This window comes from Tachypleus tridentatus, chromosome 1 (genome assembly GCF_004210375.1).
Source record: "Tachypleus tridentatus isolate NWPU-2018 chromosome 1, ASM421037v1, whole genome shotgun sequence".
Lineage (NCBI taxonomy): Eukaryota > Metazoa > Arthropoda > Merostomata > Xiphosura > Limulidae > Tachypleus > Tachypleus tridentatus.
The window spans coordinates 175563177-175590443 of NC_134825.1; the positions used below are offsets into that span (position 1 = coordinate 175563177).

Here is a 27267-nt window from a genome sequence, read left to right on the forward strand (position 1 = left end):
CTTTAAAGGATCTGTATCCATCTTTAGGAACATACTAGTGAACATAGTGTAGAATCACATGACAGCTGGGATACATTTGTTTTAGCCTGTTTCTGCAAGTTTCATTTACTGAGCATAACAGTGTTTTAGTAGTTTTAATAAACTGCTTTTTGTTTGTTATACCAATTAATAACATAATAGTATATACGTTTTAAGCCATTAATATTATAAGGCAATATTTTAAAATATTCTGTATTTCCCTAGTGACACGTTTTCTCTAGACATTTCCTTATGTCTGTTTAATCCCTCCAGTAAACATTAAGTTAAACATAAATAACTCACTATAAAATCATCATTACTCCATCAAACCATAATTTTTTTAGCCTTCAGTTTTGTTTAGTTACAGAGCTATCAAGTAGAAAGTTAAGTCACTTGCATCACATTCTGTCTTTCAGAATTGTTTAATACTTCTGTCAGACATTTAATTCTTCATCATCTGTAACTAAAGCCAATATATTATATTATGTTGTGTTTTGAACAGAAAATTGTCAGTTTTGCTTGTAGTACTAGCTTAGTTTCCAAGGGAAAGATAATGACTAGCTTGGATGAATTTATAACAGCTCTTGTTGGATAGTTAACATGCTTGAAAAATTGTGTTAGAGAAAATTGTATGCTTGTTACATGTTATTCTGTGTTCTTTAGTGTCTTATTTAATTAAATAACAATTCTTTAGTTCATTACTACCATTAGTAATATAAAGTAATATAAAGTCAACTGTTAACAGTTGACAGCAAGAAAAGGAGTGTAGGGTAAGTTCTGTATTTCTTGTTTATTCTTTATTTATGATTATAAAAGTAACTGAAATGTAAAAATAGAGATCTTTTTAGATTAATTAAGGTTAGATTATGTGAAATAAATAATATTTCTGAGGTATGCATGTAAGCCACTTGTAGGTAATGTAATTAGGAAATGTAGTGTGAACTTCATGTTCCCTAAATTATTTAGAAATTAGGACTGAAATAGTAGTTAGACTCATTTATAGAGTAACAAAACAATAATATTTATTTGTAAATTGAAGCATACTGTTAAAAGATTAAAACTAAGTGTGTTAAACAATTATTGTTTCATATTACAAATCATTCCAGAAATAAAACATGGTATATTATTTTTTTTATTTTTTTTAATGTAGTTATGAGTTATAAAATTTTACTGAAAACAAATGCTTGAAATGTAATTAGGAGTTTTTAGAAATTATGTGAATGAAGTTTGAGATGACGAAAAGTGTTTTTAATCTTAACATGAAAATAACTTACCCGGTGGGACTATTCAAAACAAATACTCAATGTTCACAAACAAATCTTTTTTTTTTAGTTTATTTAAAATACTTCTAAAAAATATGCTTTTGAGGATGTGAAAGACTTGATTTTTACTGAAAGCCCATTTTGTGAAGATATACAAACTATATTAAAAGGTAGTAGTATCAAATCTACAAAGACTTTAATCAAGTACAAAGTGCTTACATGGTTGGTCAAATCGACCCAGTCCAAATTGAGATAATGGTTTGAAGCTGTGTTAGAATGCTATATGTTTGTTCATAAGAAGGAATTAGTTTCAAATTTTAATTGTTGTTGCTCTAGAAATGTTAATTTGTAAAGGGTGTTCAGAAATTATTGAATCACTATTAATTGGAAAGAATGAAAAATAAACAACTGCAGTTATTAGAGTGATAGAGACTGTTATGATACCTCTTTATGGCTACTGTTTTGGTATCAGTGGATGACCAGATGGTTGGTGATCTGTGGCCTTGTGTACTAGAGTGATAGAGACCATTAAGACACCTCAATATGGCCACTGTTTGGGGATCAAAGAATGACCAGACGGTCACTGATCTCTGGCCATGTGTATTGGAATTATAGAGACTGTTAAGACACCTCAATATGGCCACTGTTTGGGGATCAGAGGATGACCACATGGTCACTGATCTCAGGCACATGTTCCAAGATTTCTGAAGTAATCAATATGATGTTACCAGTTATTTAAATGTGCAGTATTGTCAAATCTAGTTCCCTCCCATCAACCTGTTTTAAATCTAGTAATAACAAACTCTCCCTGTATTGTGTGTTATGAATGATGTCTATGTTGTAACACTATGTAACAGAATTTGTACTTTTACTTGTTCCTGGACAGAAAGTGTTATTTCCCAATTGGTTATGCCTAAAGTAAATGGAAAAGACCTATTTTTCTCTTCAAACGTTTCTTTTGTGACCTGGGAGCATACAACGAAAACATGATGGGAGAGTATATTTGCAGACTGATACATGAAAGTGATTTACATTACAGTCACAAATCTCGAAAAACTACTCACTTCTAAACATGTTTGTATAACTTTAGTATAAATACATGTAAATCTTGATTCATATGTTGTTTTATTCAGACCTTATGTAACTGTAAATATGCAAATTTGTTCATTTTTACATTGAAAATAGGTTAATATCTAAATTTCATTATCCAGGTCACTAAAGCAAAATTTGAATGGAATAATGGCTGTTTTCTATACTTTTACAATATAAGCAATTAAGAAATAACACATACTATCCACAAACAAAATTTGTGTTACTTAGTGTAATATTATTAGAATAGTTAATTTATGAAAAAGTTACTAATCAAAAATGGAATTTGGTAGAAGAATATTCCAAAATTATTATTCTTGTTAATATAATTATATCTCAGTATATCAGTATGATTGTTAAGGATAGACAGGTGGAACAAGACTAGTGTAAAGAAAACTTGTCATTTCACAGACAGAACTTGTTATAATGTAGCAACACACAGAAGTCAAATGTTCTGTTATAAAAATATTTATTTTATATCTCTAGTGACAAGAGAAGATGCTTCTCCAGAAGAAGGACCTTCATTCTCAGTCTTTGGTTATGAAATACAAAAAGAAAATTCCAATGGAATGTCAAAGGAAACTGAGGTAATTTGTGTATACGATATGATAGCTAGATAATTGTAGAGAACATTTATGTAGTACTGAGGTTGTGTAATGTCTCAAAGGAAACTGAGGTAATTTGTGTATACGATACGATAGCTAGATAATTGTAGAGAACATTTATGTAGTACTGAGGTTGTGTAATGTCTCAAAGGAAACTGAGGTAATTTGTGTATACGATACGATAGCTAGATAATTGTAGAGAACATTTATGTAGTACTGAGGTTGTGTAATGTCTCAAAGGAAACTGAGGTAATTTGTGTATACGATACGATAGCTAGATAATTGTAGAGAACATTTATGTAGTACTGAGGTTGTATAATGTCTCAAAGGAAACTGAGGTATCTACAAACCATCACAGTATATATAATGGAAGTTTGATGTTATGAAGACATAGCTACAGTGACATCGTTTCTATAAACCATCACAGTATATATAATGGAAGTTTGATGTTATGAAGACATAGCTACAGTGACATCGTTTCTATAAACCATCACAGTATATATAATGGAAGTTTGATCTTATGAAGACGTAGCTACAGTGACATCGTTTCTATAAACCATCACAGTTTGTATAATGGAAGTTTGATGTTATGAAGACGTAGCTGCAGTGATATCGTTTCTATAAACCATCACAGTTTGTATAATGGAAGTTTGATCTTATGAAGATGTAGCTACAGCGACATCGTTTCTATAAACCATCACAGTTTGTATAATGGAAGTTTGATGTTATGAAGACGTAGCTACAGTGACATCGTTTCTACCATCACAGTATATATAATGGAAGTTTGATGTTATGAAGACGTAGCTACAGTGACATCGTTTCTACCATCACAGTATATATAATGGAAGTTTGATGTTATGAAGACGTAGCTACAGCGACATCGTTTCTATAAACCATCACAGTTTGTATAATGGAAGTGATGTTATGAAGACATAGGAAAAGTAATTAGTGTATGTGTTCATAAACATCCTATACCTGACTTGTTAATGCTGTCCATTTTGTGCTAGCCAGCATTTTTAACTTTGCATCTTTTTTTATCGACCAGTTTTAGATCATCTCTGCATATCTCCTACTAACAACAAGTGAGTAATCTATATTGATAATATATACAGAATCTCTGTTCAATAGTTTTAGGATATAGTTCTTTAATAAAATAGTGTAACTGTTTTCTATTTTGGCATAACTGTTTCTGAAATTAGTGATAAACATTGTAGAAGACATTGTAACATGCATGTATTTTTTTTTTCTTCTAGCAAACAATTCTCTTGTGAAGTTAGTTCAACTTCCACGGCATTATCCACATATTAGTGAAAGATTAGTGGCTCTTACCTGAAAGTAAGTAATCATTATTTGTAATAAACATAGATTCTATTTGATACTTTTAGGGTATGGCTGTTGATTAAAATCTAATGTAGCTTGTTCATCTTAGCATGCACTGCTTCTGAAACTTGTGGTGTATGTAAGAGAACGTGTGTGTAGAGAAAGAATGCACTTACATAATGTATGTAATATCAATATTTAATGGTATAAAATAAATACAAAGTTTAATGACACAATAAATGCAATATAAACAAATGAAACATTAAATGGTACTAAACAATCTTTTTTATTTCTAGGAATGAAATATAAAGAAAGAGGAGACAATAATTATGTAAAAACAAAGTCCAGACACAGAGTTCCTTCTAAATGTTTTATTTTTGTCTGGTGAAGGGGGTATGTTAGAGGCATCTGAAGTAGAAGAACTGGATTCCACTATTTCAATGCTTCTAATGGAAGCCAGGTACAAAAGTAAATAGGTAAAAATACTGAACAAGCTTTTCATGATTCTGTTCTATGGACAGATAAGGGTGAAGATAATCCTGAAGAACCCAGCCCAGGTACATTTCATGAAGAACCCTGAAAAAGGACAGGCAGAACACAAAGGAGTAAGGGAAGAGGCAGAGTAGCTGGAGCCAAAGTAAGACTATTACTTCCAAGCAAGAAAGGCCACTTTCTTCCAGTGATGCCTGGTTGTGGTTGGAAGTCACTGAAGAGGAACAAAATCTTTTTCCACTTTTTACAGAGGTGAACCTAACATGACCTCTGCAAAAAATGTTTTAGCTTATTGTATGCTATTTTCAGATCAGAAATTGTACACTTAATTATAACAGAAACAAACACATGCTAAAGGCAAACACGACAATGGATCTTAGGTTTCAAAAAACACCATCTTATATTTTCATATTTTGGTCTCACTATAGCTGTATCTCTTAAACCTATCCTTCTGTTTTTGACTTGTGGTATACCTATTGTCTTTTTCTTATCCTGGATTTACTGATGTTTTATCTAGAGATAAGTTTTGTGCTATATATATATAGATTCTTACATTTCAGTAACAATTCTAATGCTCTTCCTAAAACTGGTCCAAACTATGATAAACTTTTCAAAGTAAGACCTGTCATAGAACTTTTTCTGAAATAGTTTTGTGTCACACTATTCTCCTGACAAGGAACTATCAGTAGGTGAACAAATGTTGGTTACACAAGGAACTATCAGTAGGTGAACAAATGTTAGGTACACAAGGAACTACCAGTAGGTGAATAAATGTTGGGTACACAAGGAACTATCAGTAGGTGAACAAATGTTGGGTACACAAGGAACTATCAGTAGGTGAACAAATGTTGGGTACACAAGGAACTACCAGTAGGTGAACAAATGTTGGGTACACAAGGAACTACCAGTAGGTGAACAAATGTTGGGTACACAAGGAACTATCAGTAGGTGAACAAATGTTGGGTACAAAATACAGAATTGTTTCCTCCAGTATATAATTTAAAAAAACTTGTCAAGTGGGATATAAAGTTGTGGTTCCTGGCAGAAGTTGTAAGTGGACACTGTTTTAAAATTACACAGGCAGAGAGGGACAAGTGCCAGCTAGAGGTCTTGCAAACAGTGTTGTGATGGGTACAGTGATAGACTACACCACAGAGTGAGGTCTTACAAACAGTATTGTGATGTGTACAGTGATAGACTACACCACAGAGTGAGGTCTTACAAACAGTGTTGTGATGGGTACAGTGATAGACTACACCACAGAGTGAGGTCTTACAAACAGTGTTGTGATGGGTACAGTGATAGACTACACCACAGAGTGAGGTCTTACAAACAGTGTTGTGATGGGTACAGTGATAGACTACACCACAGAGTGAGGTCTTACAAACAGTATTGTGATGTGTACAGTGATAGACTACACCACAGAGTGAGGTCTTACAAACAGTATTGTGATGTGTACAGTGATAGACTACACCACAGAGTGAGGTCTTACAAACAGTATTGTGATGTGTACAGTGATAGACTACACCACAGAGTGAGGTCTTACAAACAGTATTGTGATGTGTACAGTGATAGACTACACCACAGAGTGAGGTCTTACAAACAGTGTTGTGATGGGTACAGTGATAGACTACACCACAGAGTGAGGTCTTACAAACAGTGTTGTGATGGGTACAGTGATAGACTACACCACAGAGTGAGGTCTTACAAACAGTGTTGTGATGTGTACAGTGATAGACTACACCACAGAGTGAGGTCTTACAAACAGTGTTGTGATGTGTACAGTGATAGACTACACCACAGAGTGAGGTCTTACAAACAGTGTTGTGATGTGTACAGTGATAGACTACACCACAGAGTGAGGTCTTACAAACAGTGTTGTGATGGGTACAGTGATAGACTACACCACAGAGTGAGGTCTTACAAACAGTGTTGTGATGGGTACAGTGATAGACTACACCACAGAGTGAGGTCTTACAAACAGTGTTGTGATGGGTACAGTGATAGACTACACCACAGAGTGAGGTCTTGCAAACAGTATTGTGATGTGTACAGTGATAGACTACACCACAGAGTGAGGTCTTGCAAACAGTGTTGTGATGGGTACAGTGATAGACTACACCACAGAGTGAGGTCTTACAAACAGTGTTGTGATGGGTACAGTGATAGACTACACCACAGAGTGAGGTCTTACAAACAGTGTTGTGATGTGTACAGTGATAGACTACACCACAGAGTGAGGTCTTACAAACAGTGTTGTGATGGGTACAGTGATAGACTACACCACAGAGTGAGGTCTTACAAACAGTGTTGTGATGTGTACAGTGATAGACTACACCACAGAGTGAGGTCTTACAAACAGTGTTGTGATGGGTACAGTGATAGACTACACCACAGAGTGAGGTCTTACAAACAGTGTTGTGATGTGTACAGTGATAGACTACACCACAGAGTGAGGTCTTACAAACAGTGTTGTGATGTGTACAGTGATAGACTACACCACAGAGTGAGGTCTTACAAACAGTGTTGTGATGGGTACAGTGATAGACTACACCACAGAGTGAGGTCTTACAAACAGTGTTGTGATGGGTACAGTGATAGACTACACCACAGAGTGAGGTCTTACAAACAGTGTTGTGATGGGTACAGTGATAGACTACACCACAGAGTGAGGTCTTACAAACAGTATTGTGATGTGTACAGTGATAGACTACACCACAGAGTGAGGTCTTACAGACAGTGTTGTGATGGGTACAGTGATAGACTACACCACAGAGTTTTCATGGACAACTTTTAATGTTTCTCTTATTTAGTTGGCAGATTGTCTGTTGGAATTTATGCATGTGGGACAGACTGTAATACACACAAGAAACATATGGAGATTAGAAGTATTACTTTTTTAAATGTGGAACTTTGTAAAATGGACTGACAAGTGTGACCTTTATGCTCTTTTCACTCTAGTGCTATAATTACAACAAGGGAAGGATACATTGAAATTACAAACAAGTTAGTTGTGCATTACAGAAAGTTTATGGATGTGGGGTAAATCTGAATGACTAACATATAAACTGTTATTCTACTGGACTAAAAACCATAAATTGGTATAAGAAACTATGTTTTTGACTTTTACATTTACCAGTTGTGAATTGTACTAATGCAGACTAACCAGCTGACATTGCTCCAGAAGTCCTTCAGAATGGACCTGATCACTGCTGGTGTCCAACCTTTATTTCAGAGTAGACCAGGTCCTTGTGTATCAAGAACTTCACAGGACTTGGCTGTGAGGCTTGCTCTAGGGTCGGCATAACCTAACAGGACTTGGCTGCGAGGCTCGCTCTAGGGTAGGAGTAACCTAACAGGACTTGGCTGCGAGGCTCACTCTAGGGTCGGCGTAACTTAACATTTTGTGACAGGAGCCAAAGAGAAGAAATGTAGACTTTATCAGAAACTGAGTGGGAACAAATGAAATTTAAACTGTAATGAGTTTCTGTGTGTGATGAGAAACTTCCAAAAATATTACACTAGTACTATTTTTTAAAGAAATTAAACATTTATATAATGTATAGCCACTACTAACGAAATTATAATTGATTTATTTTACTTACTCTAACATCATAAAATTTATCAAAATAAATTAATTATCAAAGTTTCTAAAGTGCTGTTTGTGTACTTGACAAACGTTTGAATAGTTTCTACTATTTTTATAGTTTGTCCAAAATTAACAAATATTGTAGATGATAGCATCTCCCAATTTATGATTACTTTTACCTGTACATAATATTTTACAAATCTACTGTATGTTGTCATAGTTTGTGTTGTATGTTTTTCTGAAATGTGTTTCATGACCTATGCACTTTTGTATATATAATAATGGTACTCCTTCAGTGCATATAGAGCAGTTCTATAATTCTATGTATTCCATCATAAGTAGACTTTTGGAATTTTCTGAAAGGTTTCTAATGGAATATATATATACACACATATATAGACATTTTCATTTAGTGACAATTTTATAAACGCAATGTTTTATGTTTTCTGATAGTTTTTGCCATTCTTGATCCTTACATTCCGTGTTATGTTAACATTTGTATTAGATTTTAACACATCACAGTATACAAGCTTTCATTTATTCATTGTTTAGTATGTACAGCAGTGGTGTCCCATGTCATGAATATATATTGGAGTGTGTGGTTTGTATAACTTTGTTACTTTATATGATTTGTATGTAAAATGTTTGTTTTTATAACTTATTTTTCAAAGACATTTCATCCATTTGTAACTTCATGAATAAATCTTAGCTGACTTGAGAAGTTTTTTGTTCTCTCTCAATCTTATAAAACACACGCAAATATGCATAATTATAATTATATACTTGTGTATAATAAAACTGGCATATATAAATCTCATACTCTTGTATTCTCACTAATATTTCGTAAAATACAGTGACATTTTGGCTGCCGTACATTGCACACACACGTATATATACATGCATACATATTTCACAAGTTTTTAGATTTAAGTTATATTTTGTAAAACAACAAACATTAAATAAAAAACGATTTTTTGTACTACCAGTGTTGGCTCGGCATGACCAGGTGGTTAAGGCACTTGACTTGTAATCAGAGGGTTACAGGTTCAAATCCCCGTCATACCAAGCATGCTCCCACTTTCAGCTGTGGGGGTGTTATAATGTGACAGTCAATCCCATTATTCATTGGTAAAAGAGTAGCCCAAGAGTTGGCGGTGGGTGGTGATGACTAGCTGGCCTTTCCTCCAGTCATACACTGCTAATTTAGGGACAGCTAGTGCAGATAGTCCTTGAGTAGCTTTGCACAAAGCTACATGAGGGCTATCTGTGATAGCCATCCTTAATTTAGCAGCTAGTCATCACCCACTGCCAACTTTTGGGCTACTCTTTTACCAACAAACAGTGGGATTGACTGTCACATGGCTGAAAGGGCGAGCATGCTTGGTATGGCAGGGATTCGAAGCTGCGACCCTGGGATTACGAGTTGAGTGCCTTAACAACCATGTCATGTCAGACTGTGAATATTATAGACATTTCAGTAATTACTAATTTACAACTATACTGAATATATTCTCAAAATTCTTTATTATTTATGGGTTTGTTTGTTTGTTTTTCCCAGATTTTCTCAATTGTGTCATAATTCTAGACAATTTACATGGTTTGAAGAAATTGTCACTCAGAAATGAATTTTGGTTGCAAAAGTTCAGGTGTTGCTTAGTACTATGGTTTTTCACTTGCAGAATCTGGTATGCATTCAAAGCGTAAGACAGCTGATTGAAGCCTAAACTTTCCTCTTTTGTTTATAGCAGTTAAGACAGGAATACGTGCTATTTGTAGCTTGGTTAACTTTGCTTGATTGTGATTAAAAATGTAGTAAACAAAAATACACAAAATATATGTTAAGATTTCTTTCATATTTCACTCAACTTCAGTTGTTATCCACTGCACTTTATTTCTTCATTTACTGTAGATGCATGTTCAGATTGTGTTGTTATGGATTGGCCTCTTCCATGCAGATAATTTATATCTTCAATCTGTTTTAACAAAGGTTTTTTTTTAACAATTCTCAACCATAGATTTGCACTAATTTTGTATTCACTTTACACAGCTGTTGATAGGGTGCAAATGCATTTACACATCTTTGGCAGAAAAGGTGTAAAACTTAGGAGTTATTTACACCTGTGTTAGATATTAAAAAGGGAGGTTTTATAAGAAAAAAGTGGAATTGGACTCTGTAACTCATGAAATGTGGAGAAATCTAGTGTGACCAACTCACAGTTGTCTTTTATAATGATTGTGATGATTTTTGTAACTTTTTTGTGATTAAACAACAGTAAAAAGATCATAATTTGAAACAAGGAACTTAAATATATTGAAAATTATTTAGATTAAACAATGGGCTAAATTGTGAGATACACCAGTGCCTCAATTATACTGTGTTTGTTGTCTGATTTTCTTGAACCAGTGTAGATAATTAAGGGTATATTTATTTACTTTTACAGCAGCAAGGCCACATGAACAATCATGTGATATTAACATCCACTTGCTAGTATTGCTTGAACTAACTGTCTTTGTTCCCATCTGTGTCTAAACACACACACACACACATACACACACTGATTGGTTGAACTGAAAGACAAGATACTCTTGAAACTCCATAATTATTTTCATGTAGTTCAAGAGGCAGAAGTGTTCTTAATTCAAATTCTATTTAGTATTATCACATGCATAAATAAAATGAGATAAAGTACAATGTGTTATGATGAAATATTTAGTCACCATTGTGACCTGGTCACTTGGATTTGTCAAGCTCTGCTCTATCCTAACATTATCTGTAATAAACCTACCTACATACAGTAGAACTAAAGTTGAAAAATAACTTTTTATGAAGTTTAGATGATTTCTATTAACAATATTATTTATTATTTATCATTAGAACATACTTGTCGATGTAGACGTTGAACAAATTAGTGATTCCACAAAGGGTGACAGTGATGATGAAGTTCTAGATTATTCAGGAAATGTTGACATGAGTTTGAAAAATGAAAAGGAACCAGAAGAGGATTTTCAACAAGTTATTTCTGGGATGTGTGGTGAGTGTAAACTTTAAGAACTATATTGTTAACTGTATGGTGGTACACATACTAGTGGAAAAGTACTGGTGTTTAATAATGTACAGTTTCTACAGACTAAAGTTTTTGTGTTTACATCTAGTCATGTTTGATGTGTTTTATGATGTTCTTAATAACAAGTATATTATGTAGATGTGAAACCCTACGTGCCATTCTGGTTATCACTTTCACTGAAGCATACAGGTTTCAGTAGATTTGTTATTGTATTAAAAAGTGGATATATGTAGTGTTTATATTATTAGTAATTATCTGTCTGTTAACTGTCATTGTCTTCAGCTTTTACTTGGATTCTAAGAAGTTTAATGGTCTTCTCCATTACCATAACATTAACTTTCTCTGACTCCTATTCACAATGTGTCTCTTACATACATTTATTTGTCAGCTCAACTTGGTCATACTTAGTATCAGTATAGTACTTGGTTTTCATTGGTGTTTTAATAAAAAAGATGTAACTTCATAGCCATCTCCTCTAGTGTTGCAAATCTAGGAGTTATGTGTTGATTTATTTTTGTCTGTTCGTGTTATCAAAGGCACCTTTTTTTTCTTAGAGGATGATGGCCACTCTTCATGAAGTATCTAGTAACTTATATTAAAACAGCTGTTACAGATATACAGAAACAAATATAATAAGTAATAAATACATAGTTGTGGATCTTTCACTTTCATCACCATGAGAAATAAACACATAGTTGTGGATCTTTCACTTTCATCACCATGAGTAATAAATACATAGTTATGGATCTTTCACTTTCATCACCATGAGTAATAAATACATAGTTATGGGATCTTTCACTTTCATCACCATGAGTAATAAATACATAGTTGTGGATCTTTCACTTTCATCACCATGAGTAATAAATACATAGTTATGGATCTTTCACTTTCATCACCATGAGTAATAAATACATAGTTGTGGATCTTTCACTTTCATCACCATGAGTAATAAATACATAGTTGTGGATCTTTCACTTTCATCACCATGAGTAATAAATACATAGTTGTGGATCTTTCACTTTCATCACCATGAGTAATAAATACATAGTTGTGGATTTTTCACTTTCATCACCATGCGTAATAAATACATAGTTGTGGATCTTTCAATTTCATCACCATGAGTAATAAATACATAGTTGTGGATCTTTCACTTTCATCACCATGAGTAATAAATACATAGTTATGGATCTTTCACTTTCATCACCATGAGTAATAAATACATAGTTGTGGATCTTTCACTTTCATCACAATGAGTAATAAATACATAGTTATGGATCTTTCACTTTCATCACCATGTAATAAATACATAGTTGTGGATCTTTCACTTTCATCACCATGAGTAATAAATACATAGTTGTGGATCTTTCACTTTCATCACCATGAGTAATAAATACATAGTTATGGATCTTTCACTTTCATCACCATGAGTAATAAATACATAGTTATGGATCTTTCACTTTCATCACCATGAGTAATAAATACATAGTTGTGGATCTTTCACTTTCATCACCATGAGTAATAAATACATAGTTATGGGATCTTTCACTTTCATCACCATGAGTAATAAATACATAGTTGTGGATCTTTCACTTTCATCACCATGAGTAATAAATACATAGTTATGGATCTTTCACTTTCATCACCATGAGTAATAAATACATAGTTGTGGATCTTTCACTTTCATCACCATGAGTAATAAATACATAGTTATGGGATCTTTCACTTTCATCACCATGAGTAATAAATACATAGTTATGGATCTTTCACTTTCATCACCATGAGTAATAAATACATAGTTATGGATCTTTCACTTTCATCACCATGAGTAATAAATACATAGTTATGGATCTTTCACTTTCATCACCATGAGTAATAAATACATAGTTATGGATCTTTCACTTTCATCACCATGAGTAATAAATACATAGTTGTGGATCTTTCACTTTCATCACCATGAGTAATAAATACATAGTTGTGGATCTTTCACTTTCATCACCATGAGTAATAAATACATAGTTGTGGATCTTTCACTTTCATCACCATGAGTAATAAATACATAGTTGTGGATTTTTCACTTTCATCACCATGCGTAATAAATACATAGTTGTGGATCTTTCAATTTCATCACCATGAGTAATAAATACATAGTTGTGGATCTTTCACTTTCATCACCATGAGTAATAAATACATAGTTATGGATCTTTCACTTTCATCACCATGAGTAATAAATACATAGTTGTGGATCTTTCACTTTCATCACCATGAGTAATAAATACATAGTTATGGATCTTTCACTTTCATCACCATGCGTAATAAATACATAGTTGTGGATCTTTCACTTTCATCACCATGAGTAATAAATACATAGTTGTGGATCTTTCACTTTCATCACCATGAGTAATAAATACATAGTTATGGATCTTTCACTTTCATCACCATGAGTAATAAATACATAGTTGTGGATCTTTCACTTTCATCACCATGAGTAATAAATACATAGTTATGGATCTTTCACTTTCATCACCATGAGTAATAAATACATAGTTATGGATCTTTCACTTTCATCACCATGAGTAATAAATACATAGTTGTGGATCTTTCACTTTCATCACCATGAGTAATAAATACATAGTTATGGATCTTTCACTTTCATCACCATGAGTAATAAATACATAGTTGTGGATCTTTCACTTTCATCACCATGAGTAATAAATACATAGTTATGGATCTTTCACTTTCATCACCATGAGTAATAAATACATAGTTATGGATCTTTCACTTTCATCACCATGAGTAATAAATACATAGTTGTGGATCTTTCACTTTCATCACCATGAGTAATAAATACATAGTTATGGATCTTTCACTTTCATCACCATGAGTAATAAATACATAGTTATGGATCTTTCACTTTCATCACCATGAGTAATAAATACATAGTTATGGATCTTTCACTTTCATCACCATGAGTAATAAATACATAGTTATGGATCTTTCACTTTCATCACCATGAGTAATAAATACATAGTTGTGGATCTTTCACTTTCATCACCATGAGTAATAAATACATAGTTGTGGATCTTTCACTTTCATCACCATGAGTAATAAATACATAGTTATGGATCTTTCACTTTCATCACCATGAGTAATAAATACATAGTTATGGATCTTTCACTTTCATCACCATGGGTAATAAATACATAGTTATGGATCTTTCACTTTCATCACCATGAGTCATTCAATAAAAGGTTCTTTACTGACTATCCATCTTCCACTTCAATGTGGAAATTCTTTTGTAGTGGATTTTTTGAATATCTGGGTCATCCAATAAAAGGTTCTTTACTGACCATCCATCTTCCACTTCAATGTGGAAATTCTTTTGTAGTGGATTTTTTGAATATCTAGGTCATCCAATAAAAGGTTCTTTACTGACTATCCATCTTCTTCCACTTCAATGTGGAAATTCTTTTGTAGTGGATTTCTTGAATATCTGGGTCATCCAATAAAAGGTTCTTTACTGACTATCCATCTTCTTCCACTTCAAGGTGGAAATTATTTTGTCGTGGATTTCTTGAATATCTGGGTCATCCAATAAAAGGTTCTTTACTGACTATCCATCTTCCACTTCAAGGTGGAAATTCTTTTGTAGTGGATTTCTTGAATATCTGGGTCATCCAATAAAAGGTTCTTTACTGACTATCCATCTTCTTCCACTTCAATGTGGAAATTCTTTTGTAGTGGATTTCTTGAATATCTGGGTCATCCAATAAAAGGTTCTTTACTGACTATCCATCTTCTTCCACTTCAATGTGGAAATTCTTTTGTAGTGGATTTCTTGAATATCTGGGTCATCCAATAAAAGGTTCTTTACTGACTATCCATCTTCTTCCACTTCAAGGTGGAAATTCTTTTGTAGTGGATTTCTTGAATATCTGGGTCATCCAATAAAAGGTTCTTTACTGACTATCCATCTTCTTCCACTTCAAGGTGGAAATTCTTTTGTAGTGGATTTCTTGAATATCTAGGTCATTCAATAAAAGGTTCTTTACTGACTATCCATCTTCTTCCACTTCAAGGTGGAAATTATTTTGTCGTGGATTTCTTGAATATCTGGGTCATCCAATAAAAGGTTCTTTACTGACTATCCATCTTCCACTTCAAGGTGGAAATTCTTTTGTAGTGAATTTCTTGAATATCTGGGTCATTCAATAAAAGGTTCTTTACTGACTATCCATCTTCCACTTCAAGGTGGAAATTTTTTTGTAGTGGATTTCTTGAATATCTGGGTCATTCAATAAAAGGTTCTTTACTGACTATCCATCTTCTTCCACTTCAAGGTGGAAATTCTTTTGTAGTGGATTTCTTGAGTCAGTGATGGGAGAACTTCCTTCATCCACATCCCCCACTATCCTGCCAAGATCAGTTTCTCCTATCTTTAATTCAGAGCTCAGTACTATACATTGAACAGCATGTAGATTTCAAACATATGGTTGGTGTGAACATGCTTTGAGAAAAAACCTGTACACAATGGCCATCACTGAGCTCTTCATGTTATATAGTTGCACAACTGCAGATAAAACAAATAAACTTAGTATTCCATACATTATTTAATCTTCAAAGTCTTTTCTATGATCAGCGTGTATTATTGGGTAAAACTAATTTTGGAGAATTTCACCCTTTTGATTTTTCTGGATATTTACAATATGATGAGGATTATTTGGGTTTTCATCCTTCTCTTGTGAACACGATCCTGATCAGCATTGTTCTCACACTCCAAATTCTTAAGTCTCATTGACTCCAAGCTTCCTTCACTAAGGCTTCTGGTTGTTCCAATTTTCCATTCTTGTAGTCCCTTCTATCAACTTGGGGGAGTAACCCTCTGTCTCCAGTAACACACTATAATTATTCTTTCTTTACCATTTAATTACCCAACTCATTTATTACCTATCCTCTTTTCATCTCTTATCTGAAGCCTTAGTTTTTCTGGAGATCTGTAGTTGTTTTTTCTCGATACCTTGGTCACTCACCAAAGAATGTAACCTCTCCAATACATCACAGATTATCTCCCGTGTATCTTTCATTGTGATGTATCTTTCAAACTGTAATTTCATTGTGATGTCACATGCACATCAAAAGTGAGGACTCTCAAAAATGTCACAACTATCTTTCATTGTGATGTCACATGCACATTAACTCACAAAAATGTCACAACTATCTCTCATTGTGGTGTCACATGCACATCAAAAGTGGTAACTCAGAAAAATGTCACAACTATCTCTCATTGTGATGTCACATCTGAATCTTTCCAAGACTTAATTGAAACATGTTTTACTTTTAAAAAGTACATTGACTCCAAGATTCTGTTATGTATTGTTCAAGTTCTTATTTAATCTGTGAACACATTTCTTTAAAATAAAACCTTCATTCAAGGGATATGAAATAATAACTATTTATTATTCAGGCTTGATCTGTTTTGGTGTATATATACCTTTTTAATGGTTTGTGAGATTCACTGTGTTAAACCATAATCATAAAGTGATTCAGTTTACAAGTTACTGATTCAGTTACTAAGTCATTATATTTAAATGTATCTTTTGATTGTAGATCCGAATCCATACGTGAACACCTATTCTGGAAAACAGTTTCCTGGACATTATATTGTAAAGACAAAATCTCTTGTTTCAAAGTCAACTAATTACAGGTCACTGAATCAAAGTGGTGATAATATATTTGATGAAACACTGTTGAGAGTGAATAACCAGAAATTATCTAACATTTCCCATAGTGAAGCTATGTCATACAGTAATAATGTGTGTGACAAAGAATTGGGAAAAAATCATAGTCCAGAATTAAATGTTAAGTCATACAAGAAACTGTACAGATGTGAAGAGTGTGGTAAACAACTTGTATCAAAGAGTAATTTAAAAATACACCTGAGGATACATGTTCAGGATAAACCACACAGTTGTAACGTGTGTGGGAAGACATTTAGAAGTAACAGCCAACTTAACAGACATGAGAAGGTGCACACTGGAGAGAAACCATACAGTTGTTTAGTGTGCGGGAAAAATTTTTGCACAAATTCATACATACAAGAGCACATGAGGATACACACTGGAGAAAAACCGTACAGTTGTGTGGTTTGTGATAAAAAATTTAAGACTAAAAGTCATCTTTATACACATGAAAAGATGCATACTGGTGAAAAACCATACAATTGTTTAGTTTGTAAAAAAACCTTTTCAAGAAATACCCTGCTACAAGAGCATATGAGAATACACACTGGAGAGAAACCTTACATTTGCTTAGTGTGTGGCAAAGAATATGGAAGAAACAGTCACCTTAAAACTCATCAGAGGACACACACTGGAGAGAAACCATATACTTGTTCAGTATGTGGGAAAAATTTTTTAACAAATAGTAGTTTAAAAGTACATCACAGGACACACACTGGGGAGAAACCGTACAGTTGTGTAGTGTGTGGGAAAGGATTTCTAAGCAACAGCCATTTAAAACTACATGAGAAAGTACACACTGTAGAAAAACAGTACAGTTGTGTAGAGTGTGATAAAACTTTTAAGACTAAAAGTAATCTTAACACACACAAAAGAACACACACTGGAGAGAAACCGTACAATTGTTTAGTGTGTGGGAAAAATTTTCTAATCAATAGTAGCTTGAAAGTACATCTGAGGTCACATACTGGGGAGAAACCGTATAGTTGTGTAGTGTGTAATAAAGGATTTCAAAGTAACAGTAATTTAAAACTACATGAGAGAATACATACTGGTGAGAAACCGTACAGTTGTGTAGTTTGTGATAAAACATTTACACGTAAAAGTCATCTTAACAGACATGAGAAGATACATTCAGGTGAAAAAAATGCAGTTGTGTAGTGTGTGTAGTATAAACACATCTGAGGATACACACTATAAACAAACCATACATTTGTGTTCACATAACATACACTGGAGAGCAATCACTTGGTTATTTTGTGCGTTGTTGGAAATAATTGGAAGATCACATGCATCCATGGAAACACATTGTGTAGTTGTAAAGAAAGTGTAGGTAATTAACACCTTGTAATACATAAAAATTTACAAAGTTAAAGGAAAAACTGGAAAATTCTAGAATCAAGAAGTGGTGATATTTAAAGAAAGATGATAAAAACATACATGAAATGTTCAAGTTCATATATAATATATAGATTCTTGACATAAAGCCAGTCTGTGTAGTTGGAGGCCTGGCATGGCCAGGTGGTTGACAATAATGCTGAATTAGGGGTAGCTGGCACAGCTATTTTTTGTGTCGCTTTATGCAAAATTCAGAATAAACCACACAAAATATATAACTATTATGCTGTCATGATGTTTGTGGTGAGAACATTTGTAAATAAAGGTTTGTGTAATGTTTAATGCAAGATATTTAAAAAAACAAGTAATTGAACATGAGAAGTGATACAGGTTGTTTGTAATGTAGGTGTTTCTGAGGCTGTTATAGTTACAATGAAATATGTAAAAAATGTTACACTGGATAAAAATCTAGTGACTTTTGAGAATATACAGTTGCATAGATTATGGAAACTATGGTAACTTACATATGTGGTGATTTAATTAACACAGGGGAGAAACCATACAGTTGTAGTGTGTGTCACAGTAATGTACATATTGTTTTTAGTAACACATCATCTACAGTAAGATAATCATACTTTTCTGTAAAGATCTGTAAGAGAAACATAAAGACAACCATAAGGTAAGTACAGATTCTGCTTTGATCTTCATGTACATGTGTCTTCTTCTGGACCAAAAAAGACAAAACTTGGTTATAGTTGGGGTATGAGGTGAAAATTTGTGTGCCATGAAAGACCAGGTATTATGCAACTTTTCTCTAGTGTAGGGTACAGTGAGGTACACTGACATGCGTACAAGGTTTGAGGTTAACTTTGATTAATAAAGGTCATAAAACTTGTTTTTCTGTGTTAAGTAAGGTGAGTACTAGAGGGAAGCTGATATTTCATACTCTGACTGAAGCTATTGTTTCAACATTCTGTTTAAATAAGGACACAGGAGCTTCCAACAGACTCTTAAAAATGGAAATATGTAAAAACATAGCACGTCACAGTAGGTCTTGACCCTTTGAAACTTGAAAATGACCACCCTAATATCACCACTTGTGTTATACTGTAAAATATTCCATGATCTTGTACCTGTTGTATATTCAAATATGATATCCACAAATTTAGAGTTGATCTTATACATGTATATACTGCTGTCCAGATGACCATGAACTATGACATAACTTAAAAGTTATTCAGGTAAAGAACTTTGTAATTAGTATATAATATACAAGTTTGATCAAAATACATGCATGAGATCTTGAGATACCTACAATATTAGAATGAATGTACACAAACATGAGGCAGCCCCTCAGTATCTTTTATTTTACATTCTCAGGGGCACTATAGTTTTTATTAAATTATAAAAGATACATTTTTAGTTCCTTAACAATGTCAACAATACTATTTCCTGTATCCTGTGTGAACAAGGCCTCTTGTCCAATACCAGCCCAGGTCAAGACAGCTGGGATAAAACAAACATAATGGTTTATATGCTGTTTGTTGTAGAGTTTCAAGTCAGTTTTATTTATGTACCAGATGATGCAGTATGTTGTAAATAAGTAATTTTAATTGCAGTTAAAAGGAGATACAGGAAAACAAATGATAAAATATACAAAGTACATTGTGAGTAACATATGAAAAACATTTAGTTTTTGTAAAGTTAAATGTATAAATAACCAAGTAAGACATTCAATAAAAAGGTTTTGAAACTTAATTATTTTAATGAGTTTATTTGTCTTGTCTTGGGAATACCATTTGAACGTTCACCAATAATTCTTTATTGTTATATTTTTCAAAGGATGTTGTATATGAGCATATTAAAGTTTTTGTCATAAACACAAAACCAGTTGCTAAATAATTTCTTAAGTATTTCATTTTGTCTTTACAAAGTAACAAACACAGATCTTTTGTAGTTTAAATGTTCTGTTACAAGAGTATTCTGAAGAAGCAACAAATGTTTTATTATAAAACAACCTGTTTTATGATTTTCATAGTTAAATTATGTAGATAAATCCAAAATAAAGTTATGACAAAATCTATTTCCTCCATATTATCAGTAATAACTTCAGGTATAATTTGAACATCTTCTTCAATAGATTTGCTCTTACAAAATCCACAGAAAAATTCAGATAAAATTTATGAACAACATTTAGTTGTACAGTTATTTGCTAGTTACTTTTGAATATATTCACTATACTAATTAATTAGTTAATTTATTTTATATCTCTCTTTGAACATTAATATTATTGCATTTTTCAGAGTCTAGAAACATTACTTTATCAATAGTGAAATAGGTGTTGCGATAGGACAACAGTCGATCCACAAGTTATTAAACTAATGTAATCAAACTGATCTAACATTTAATCATTTTACTTTATCACTGACTTTTCTGTAAATTATTAATTTAACAATTAAACTTCTTAGTTTTGAGATTATTGTAACCTTTCTGACTTATTTATTTCACCAACTACTGTATTCCATTAAACCTTCCCTATGATTCAGAAGTAAACCTTTGGGTTAACAGTTCTGAAAGTTGGATTTCAGTAGTTCCATAAGTTAGAACGTAGATAGTTTATTGTGTAGCTTTGTGTTCAAAAGCACACAATCAAACACCTCTAAGTATCTATTTAATGTTGTTTGACTCGCACAACCATTCCATTCGTTGTCATCTTTTACCAAACAGGTCATTCATTTAGTGTAACTGCATTGAGTCTAGTCATATAATACTCAACAAACATTGACATGGAAACTAAAAGTATCTTTACTTCCAAACTAAATTAAACCTTTCAGTTTCAGGAATAAATATATTTAAGTATGAGAGCTTGGCGTGAAATAATTAAACAATATTATCAACAAAACCAGTCCTTATAGTGCACGTCTTATACATGTGACTTTAATCTAATCATGCTCGGGTGCAGAATCTGGGAAGAAATCGGCCATTTCCGACAGAAAAGTCTCCTGACCATTTAGTGACATCACAAATAAAGGAATGTTACCTCCCTCAGGAGAAGGGAAGAAAAAACTCAGTAAGACATTAATGGATAATTTCCTGTGTGCTTTAAAAATTGGGTGTATGTGTGTTTGTTTTATTTTAGCAGGGTTTTCTGTTGGGTCCACCGAGGAGAATCGAACCGCTGATTTTAACGTTGTAAATCCGTAGGCTTACCACTGTACCAGCGGGGTACAGAGTAAGGAGAAGTTTAATCTTTGTCTTACACTTTTTTCATTCAAACTGAACATAAAATAAAAATATCAAAATATTTACTTATTAACTAACGTGATAGCAAACATATGATTCGATTCAAATTGTTATTATTTGTTTCTGATTATCACATTTGAAATACGCCTTGTTTTGTCCCCTCATCATACACAACTTTTGAAATACCTTAATCAGTGCATCTGATAAAAACATTTTTGTCTGTTATATGTGAAATTTTAAATTTATAATTCGAATTGTTCGCTTTCTTGTGTTGTAAAGTGAAGAAACGTTATCTCTTCTGAAAGAAAACACATTAAGAAATTATTAAATCATTTTCTGTGTGCATTTAAAGTAGGAAAAAGTTGAATTGTTCTTGAGATTTTATTTTTGTTCGTATTGAACGCGAAGTAAATAGAAGTTTCAAAATATTTACTTATTGACTAATGGGATGGCAAATACATGTTACGTTCGAGTACCATTCAATTTTGTGTGTGACTACTACATGTGGAATATGCTTTGTTTTATCCGATTATTAGACAGAATTTTTTTAAATAGCTCAAGCTAATTAATGAATCTAATAGAAACATTTATGTCTGTAAAATATTAAAATCTGTATGTAGTTTGAAAGGTTTACTTTCTTCTATTTGTTGATATGGGCTTAGAAAATAGAACCACGTAATCTTAAATCTGAGCATGTATGTTTGTGGAAGGTGCTGTATCAGGCCTGGCATGGCCTAACGCGTTAAGGCGGGCGCTTCGTAATCTGAGGGTCGCGGGTTCGCGCCAAAACATGCTCGCCCTCCCAGCCGTGGGGGCGTTATAATGTTACGGTCAATCCCACTATTCGTTGGTTAAAGAGTAGCCCAAGAGTTGGCGGTGGGTGGTGATGACTAGCTGCCTTCCCTCTAGTCTTACACTACTAAATTAGGGACGGCTAGCACAGGTAGCCCTCGAGTTGCTTTGTGCGAAATTCCAAAACAAACAAGATGCTGTATCACAGTTTTTTGTAAAGATAAAAGCAAAACATAAATTTCAATAATTACAAAGTACAGAATAACTATTATAATTTATTAAGTGATAGTTATTACACATGCTAACAGTAATAAACAGTCTTAACTCATTCTAAATGTGATATTGCAGTTTTAAATATTGTGAATGTCGTAACCAAGGCTTATGTTTGTGAAATATGGTTAGTGATTTTGACATTTTAGGCAAAGTTTCACAATGAAATATTTCCTTTCACTCATCTCAGACAATGTAGCCTAGGATTTAAAATTTTAAATAAACAAAATTACTGCTGATTGGAAAACTGAATTTCGGGATTTGATTATTTGCAACGGATACAGCAGATAGCCCAATGTTTCTATTTTTTCTGCGTAAAAAAAAACAACAACAAAAAACAAACAAACAAGGTGACTACTGTAACTTCTGCTAACTACATGTAAAAGGGGTCAATGTTCAATCCAGTTCAGTGTAGAGATCAGTGTTACCAATTCGGACGGTTCTATCGCGACTTATAACATTCATATCCAAAGAAAGAAGTAAAACAATGTATTGAAACACCTTATATTCAATAGCAAAAGATAATACTTCGTTCTTTTTATAAATATTCAATTGTAAAAATTAAAGAAACAACAGAATATGAAGTTCTATCCTCAATGAAAGAACTTATCAATTTGTATAATAACAAAATCACTTGCAGTAGCAAAATGGTTTTACACCATTTTCCAGGTTCAGTGGAAATATAAAATATTATTATTCTTAAAATTGTTTAATACAAACTGGAGTTTGTCATGAAACATTTTTTAAAACATAAATAAGAATCGTTATCTATATCTCCAGAATGTAACTTTATTATTGTTTGCTTGTTTTTTTTTAATTTCGCGCAAAGTTACACGAGGGCTATCTGCGCTAGCCTTCCCTAACTTAGCAATGTAGGATTAGAGGGAAGGCAACTAGTCATCACCATCCACCATCAACTCTTGGGTGACTCTTTAACTAACGAGTAGTGGGATTGATCGTAACTTTATAACGCCCTGGCTGAAAGGGAGAACATGTTTGGTGGGACGGGGATTCGAACTCGCGACCCTCAGATTATAAGTCGAGTATCCTAAGCACCTGGTCATACACCATGCAATTTGAACTGTGCTCTAATATAATTCTAATTTGTGTTATTTTCGTTAGAGTTAGTTTTTTTGATCTGCGATTGTTTAATGCTGCAAACTCATCAGCTTCCAGTTACACAGCGGTATGTCTGCAGGCTTACAACGCTAGAAACGGGGGCGGGCAGAGCGTAGATAACTCGTTGTGTAGCTTTGTTCTTAGGTTTGTTTTATTTTGAATTTTGCTCAAAGCTACTCGAGGTCTATCTGCGCTAGTAGTCCCAAGAGCAAAACCAGAGGGAAGGTAGCTAGTCATCACCTCCCACCACCAACTCTTGGGCCACTCTTTTACCAACGAATAGTGGGATTGACCGTGAAATTACAACGCTCCCACGATTGAAATGGCGAGCATGTTTGGTGGGACAGGGATTCGAACCTGTGACCCTCAGATTACGAGTCGAGTGCCTTATCCACCTGGATAACTACACTTTATATAAGAAGTTTTAATTGTTCTTATAAATTGTTGTTTTGTCGGTTTACTGTTATTATACTAATTTGTGTTACAGCAAAATTAACTACTTCCCTATAGTTCATTGCACCAACTTTCAAGAGTGTCTTTTTATTATTACGAAAATTATTCATGTTTTATAATACAAATAATTACAAATAAATTATTTTTTTAATTCTCTACTGAAGTATATGTAGACTTTGTTTAGTGGCGTTTTATATATACCTTTAGAAAAAACAACAAAAAGTTGCCTTCTCCCATTAGCACAGCGATATACCTGTAGAATCACACCGCTGGAAACCGGTTTCGATACCTGTGATAGGCAGAGCACAGATAGCCCATTGTGTAGCTTTATGCTTAATTCCAAACCATCAATAAACAAAAATTCCTATACGGCGACATCTAACGACCTTTTAAAGTTACTGTAAGAACTTGCTGGCCTTTGGAGTTGGCAACGTTGTTTGTTATAATTTCATTGTGTTGTATGAAGAGGGTTGGTGACAATAATCATCACTATTACCGATTGTTTAAATCTATATTAGGATGTGAAAGGAAGATGTTTTGTTTAATTTCTTAAAAATTTCGTTAAAAGATAAAAAAAAAAAAAATTGTATAAACGTCCGTATTGAAGTTAGTGCTTAATTTTGAAACTGGATTAAAACTTTGAAACGTATCACACGCGACAAAGTAATTTCTATTCTAATGAAATTGGAAGTTTGAGATATCGTGTTTGTAAAGCTTAGCGCTAATAACAAATATACGAATTGTACTTCGCTTGTTTTTTGAAAAAGTAATAGCAAATGTGAAATATGATATAAGGACACTAATGAAAGTAGAAAATAGTTGAATATGAGAACTGAACACATTTCTGGCGATGAGAATGCTGTTTTGGAAATCACACCTCAAAAAACTGAAAAAGAAACAAAAAAGTCATTTTGTAGTAAGTCCAAATGTTTAGGATTTTAATTCTCTATAAACGTTTGCAACATAGAAAAAATACTCACAGAAAGTTCTTAAACTGTATTTATTGACGTTATCATAATTTCAACAAATTACATTGCGGTTATTACTAGCGAGTAGTACAGAAATGAATGATTACTTTCTTGCAGAGAACTTTCATAATTTCAGTGTTCATTCTTCATGCTTTTCCTTACTGTATGATGTTACACTAGACATTTTGTAACATCTGTCATTTGCCTATTTTGAGAAGAATTGTTTCTGGTGAACAGTCATAATTTATTTCAGTGAGAAGTAAATATCGAGATACTTTATTAAAGAACTGGTTGGATACGTTGACGTAACAAGCATAGCAGTGTATGAAATGAAATATTGTCATGAAGAATCCCTGTAGAGTTGTCGCTTGGTGGTTAAGGTGCTCATCTGTCAGTTTGAGGATAATGGGTTCATATTGATATTACTGAGCATCCTCACACTTTTAGCCATAGTGGCATTATAATATTACTGTGAATTCCACTGTTTATTTGTAAAAAAGTAGCTGAAGAATTGCTGGTATGTGATGCTCACTAGGTGCCTTCCCTGATTCACTGCAAATTAGGAACAGCCAGCTCAAATAGCTTTCATGTACCTTGCACAAAATTAAAATCCTTTACAGCTTATGTAAAAATGTTTATAATTAGTTATAATGTGATGTTTAATATTTAAATTCTGAAAATTGTAGGTATTTGAAACGTTATTCGGGTATCACAGTAATAAGTACAGTGGATTAAATGAAGTAATACAAAATAAAACACATAATCTATCCCATAATATTCATTAAAATATACAGCAAACAGAACCTTAATCAAAGTTTGTCATTTTGTACAAAATTCATACCTCTAAGAAATCAGATGATATCTTCTAAAAATTTCAATATAAAAAATACTTTGGATAAAAATCAAGCATTGATATGCTGTAATTTAAAGAGTTTAAGACCACTGGATCTAATATAAGTAACTTTGGTACATTCAATAGTTCTATATGTAGGGGCAGCTAACAGGAGGCTTGAACAATGTTATGTCATAAAGTGTGTCTGTTTCACTGAATTATGACTTGTTGGTTCTCTCTTATCAGTCTGATGTGAACCTGTTTGTAAGGCAACAGGAAAGGAAAATTAAACTCCAAATTAATAGTTAAAATCCCTTGAGAAAACAAAAGAATTATTTGTATTAAGTAACATAAAAGTTGGAGTTGTTACAAAATTATAATAAACCTGGTAAAATCTAAATCATTCTAACATATCATGAAACACTCAGCCTAACAGAGGAGAACTTGGTTTTTTTATATTAAAAATGCAGTATTGTCAACAAAACCAAGTTTCTTACAGCCCACAATTTGCAGATGTTTTAATAATCTGGTCTTATTTGATAACAAGGAAGCCCCAAACCATTACATAGCTTTACACAAAAGACAGTTGACTCAGGATATCATGAACAAAGTCACAGGTTAGTAGCTAATTAGTGGATAAAGGTTCTCTGTGCAAGTAAAATAAAGAATTGTCACATACTTGAGTGATGTAACACATATAAATTGAATGCATAGAAAATAAGAAGTTTGAAATAAGTATATATCAATTGAGGGTGTAGCAAATGTTACCATGTTACACCACACAGATGTGAAACAGGTTGTGATGTAAAAACTTTCATTGTAAAGATAGAAGGACTACATTTAGCTAGTGTTGTTTTATAATTTATCATTACAAGCAGCTTCTGTTCAAAAGTACTGAGTACTACTGTAATAACAAACGATGATTACATGTTTTTGGTGATTGATTTCAGCTAATATTCTGTTTAACTAGTTAATGTTCCAGTACTACCAGATCTAATAATCCCATAACTTTTACTTGGTACTTTTAGATGTTTATATGTAGGTTTAATAGATTTTGTGTTTATTTCTGAATGAAGA

At 33.1% G+C, this 27267-nt stretch overlaps 2 protein-coding genes across 2 annotated transcripts in view; both read left to right on the top strand.

Moving 5' to 3' along the window:
- Positions 1-20277, top strand: part of LOC143230700 (uncharacterized) — a 54160-nt gene extending 33883 nt beyond the window's left edge. Inside the window, exons 6-8 of the mRNA XM_076464709.1 lie at positions 2856-2956; positions 11251-11407; positions 17045-20277. Of these exons, the coding sequence (XP_076320824.1) occupies positions 2856-2956; positions 11251-11407; positions 17045-18336 (1550 nt within the window). The 3' untranslated portion in view covers positions 18337-20277. The remainder of the gene's footprint in view (positions 1-2855; positions 2957-11250; positions 11408-17044) is intronic.
- A 4476-nt stretch (positions 20278-24753) lies between these two features.
- LOC143233674 (uncharacterized) overlaps positions 24754-27267 on the top strand; it is a 54854-nt gene continuing 52340 nt past the window's right edge. Inside the window, exon 1 of the mRNA XM_076470164.1 lies at positions 24754-25306. Within this exon, the coding sequence (XP_076326279.1) occupies positions 25216-25306 (91 nt within the window). The 5' untranslated portion in view covers positions 24754-25215. The remainder of the gene's footprint in view (positions 25307-27267) is intronic.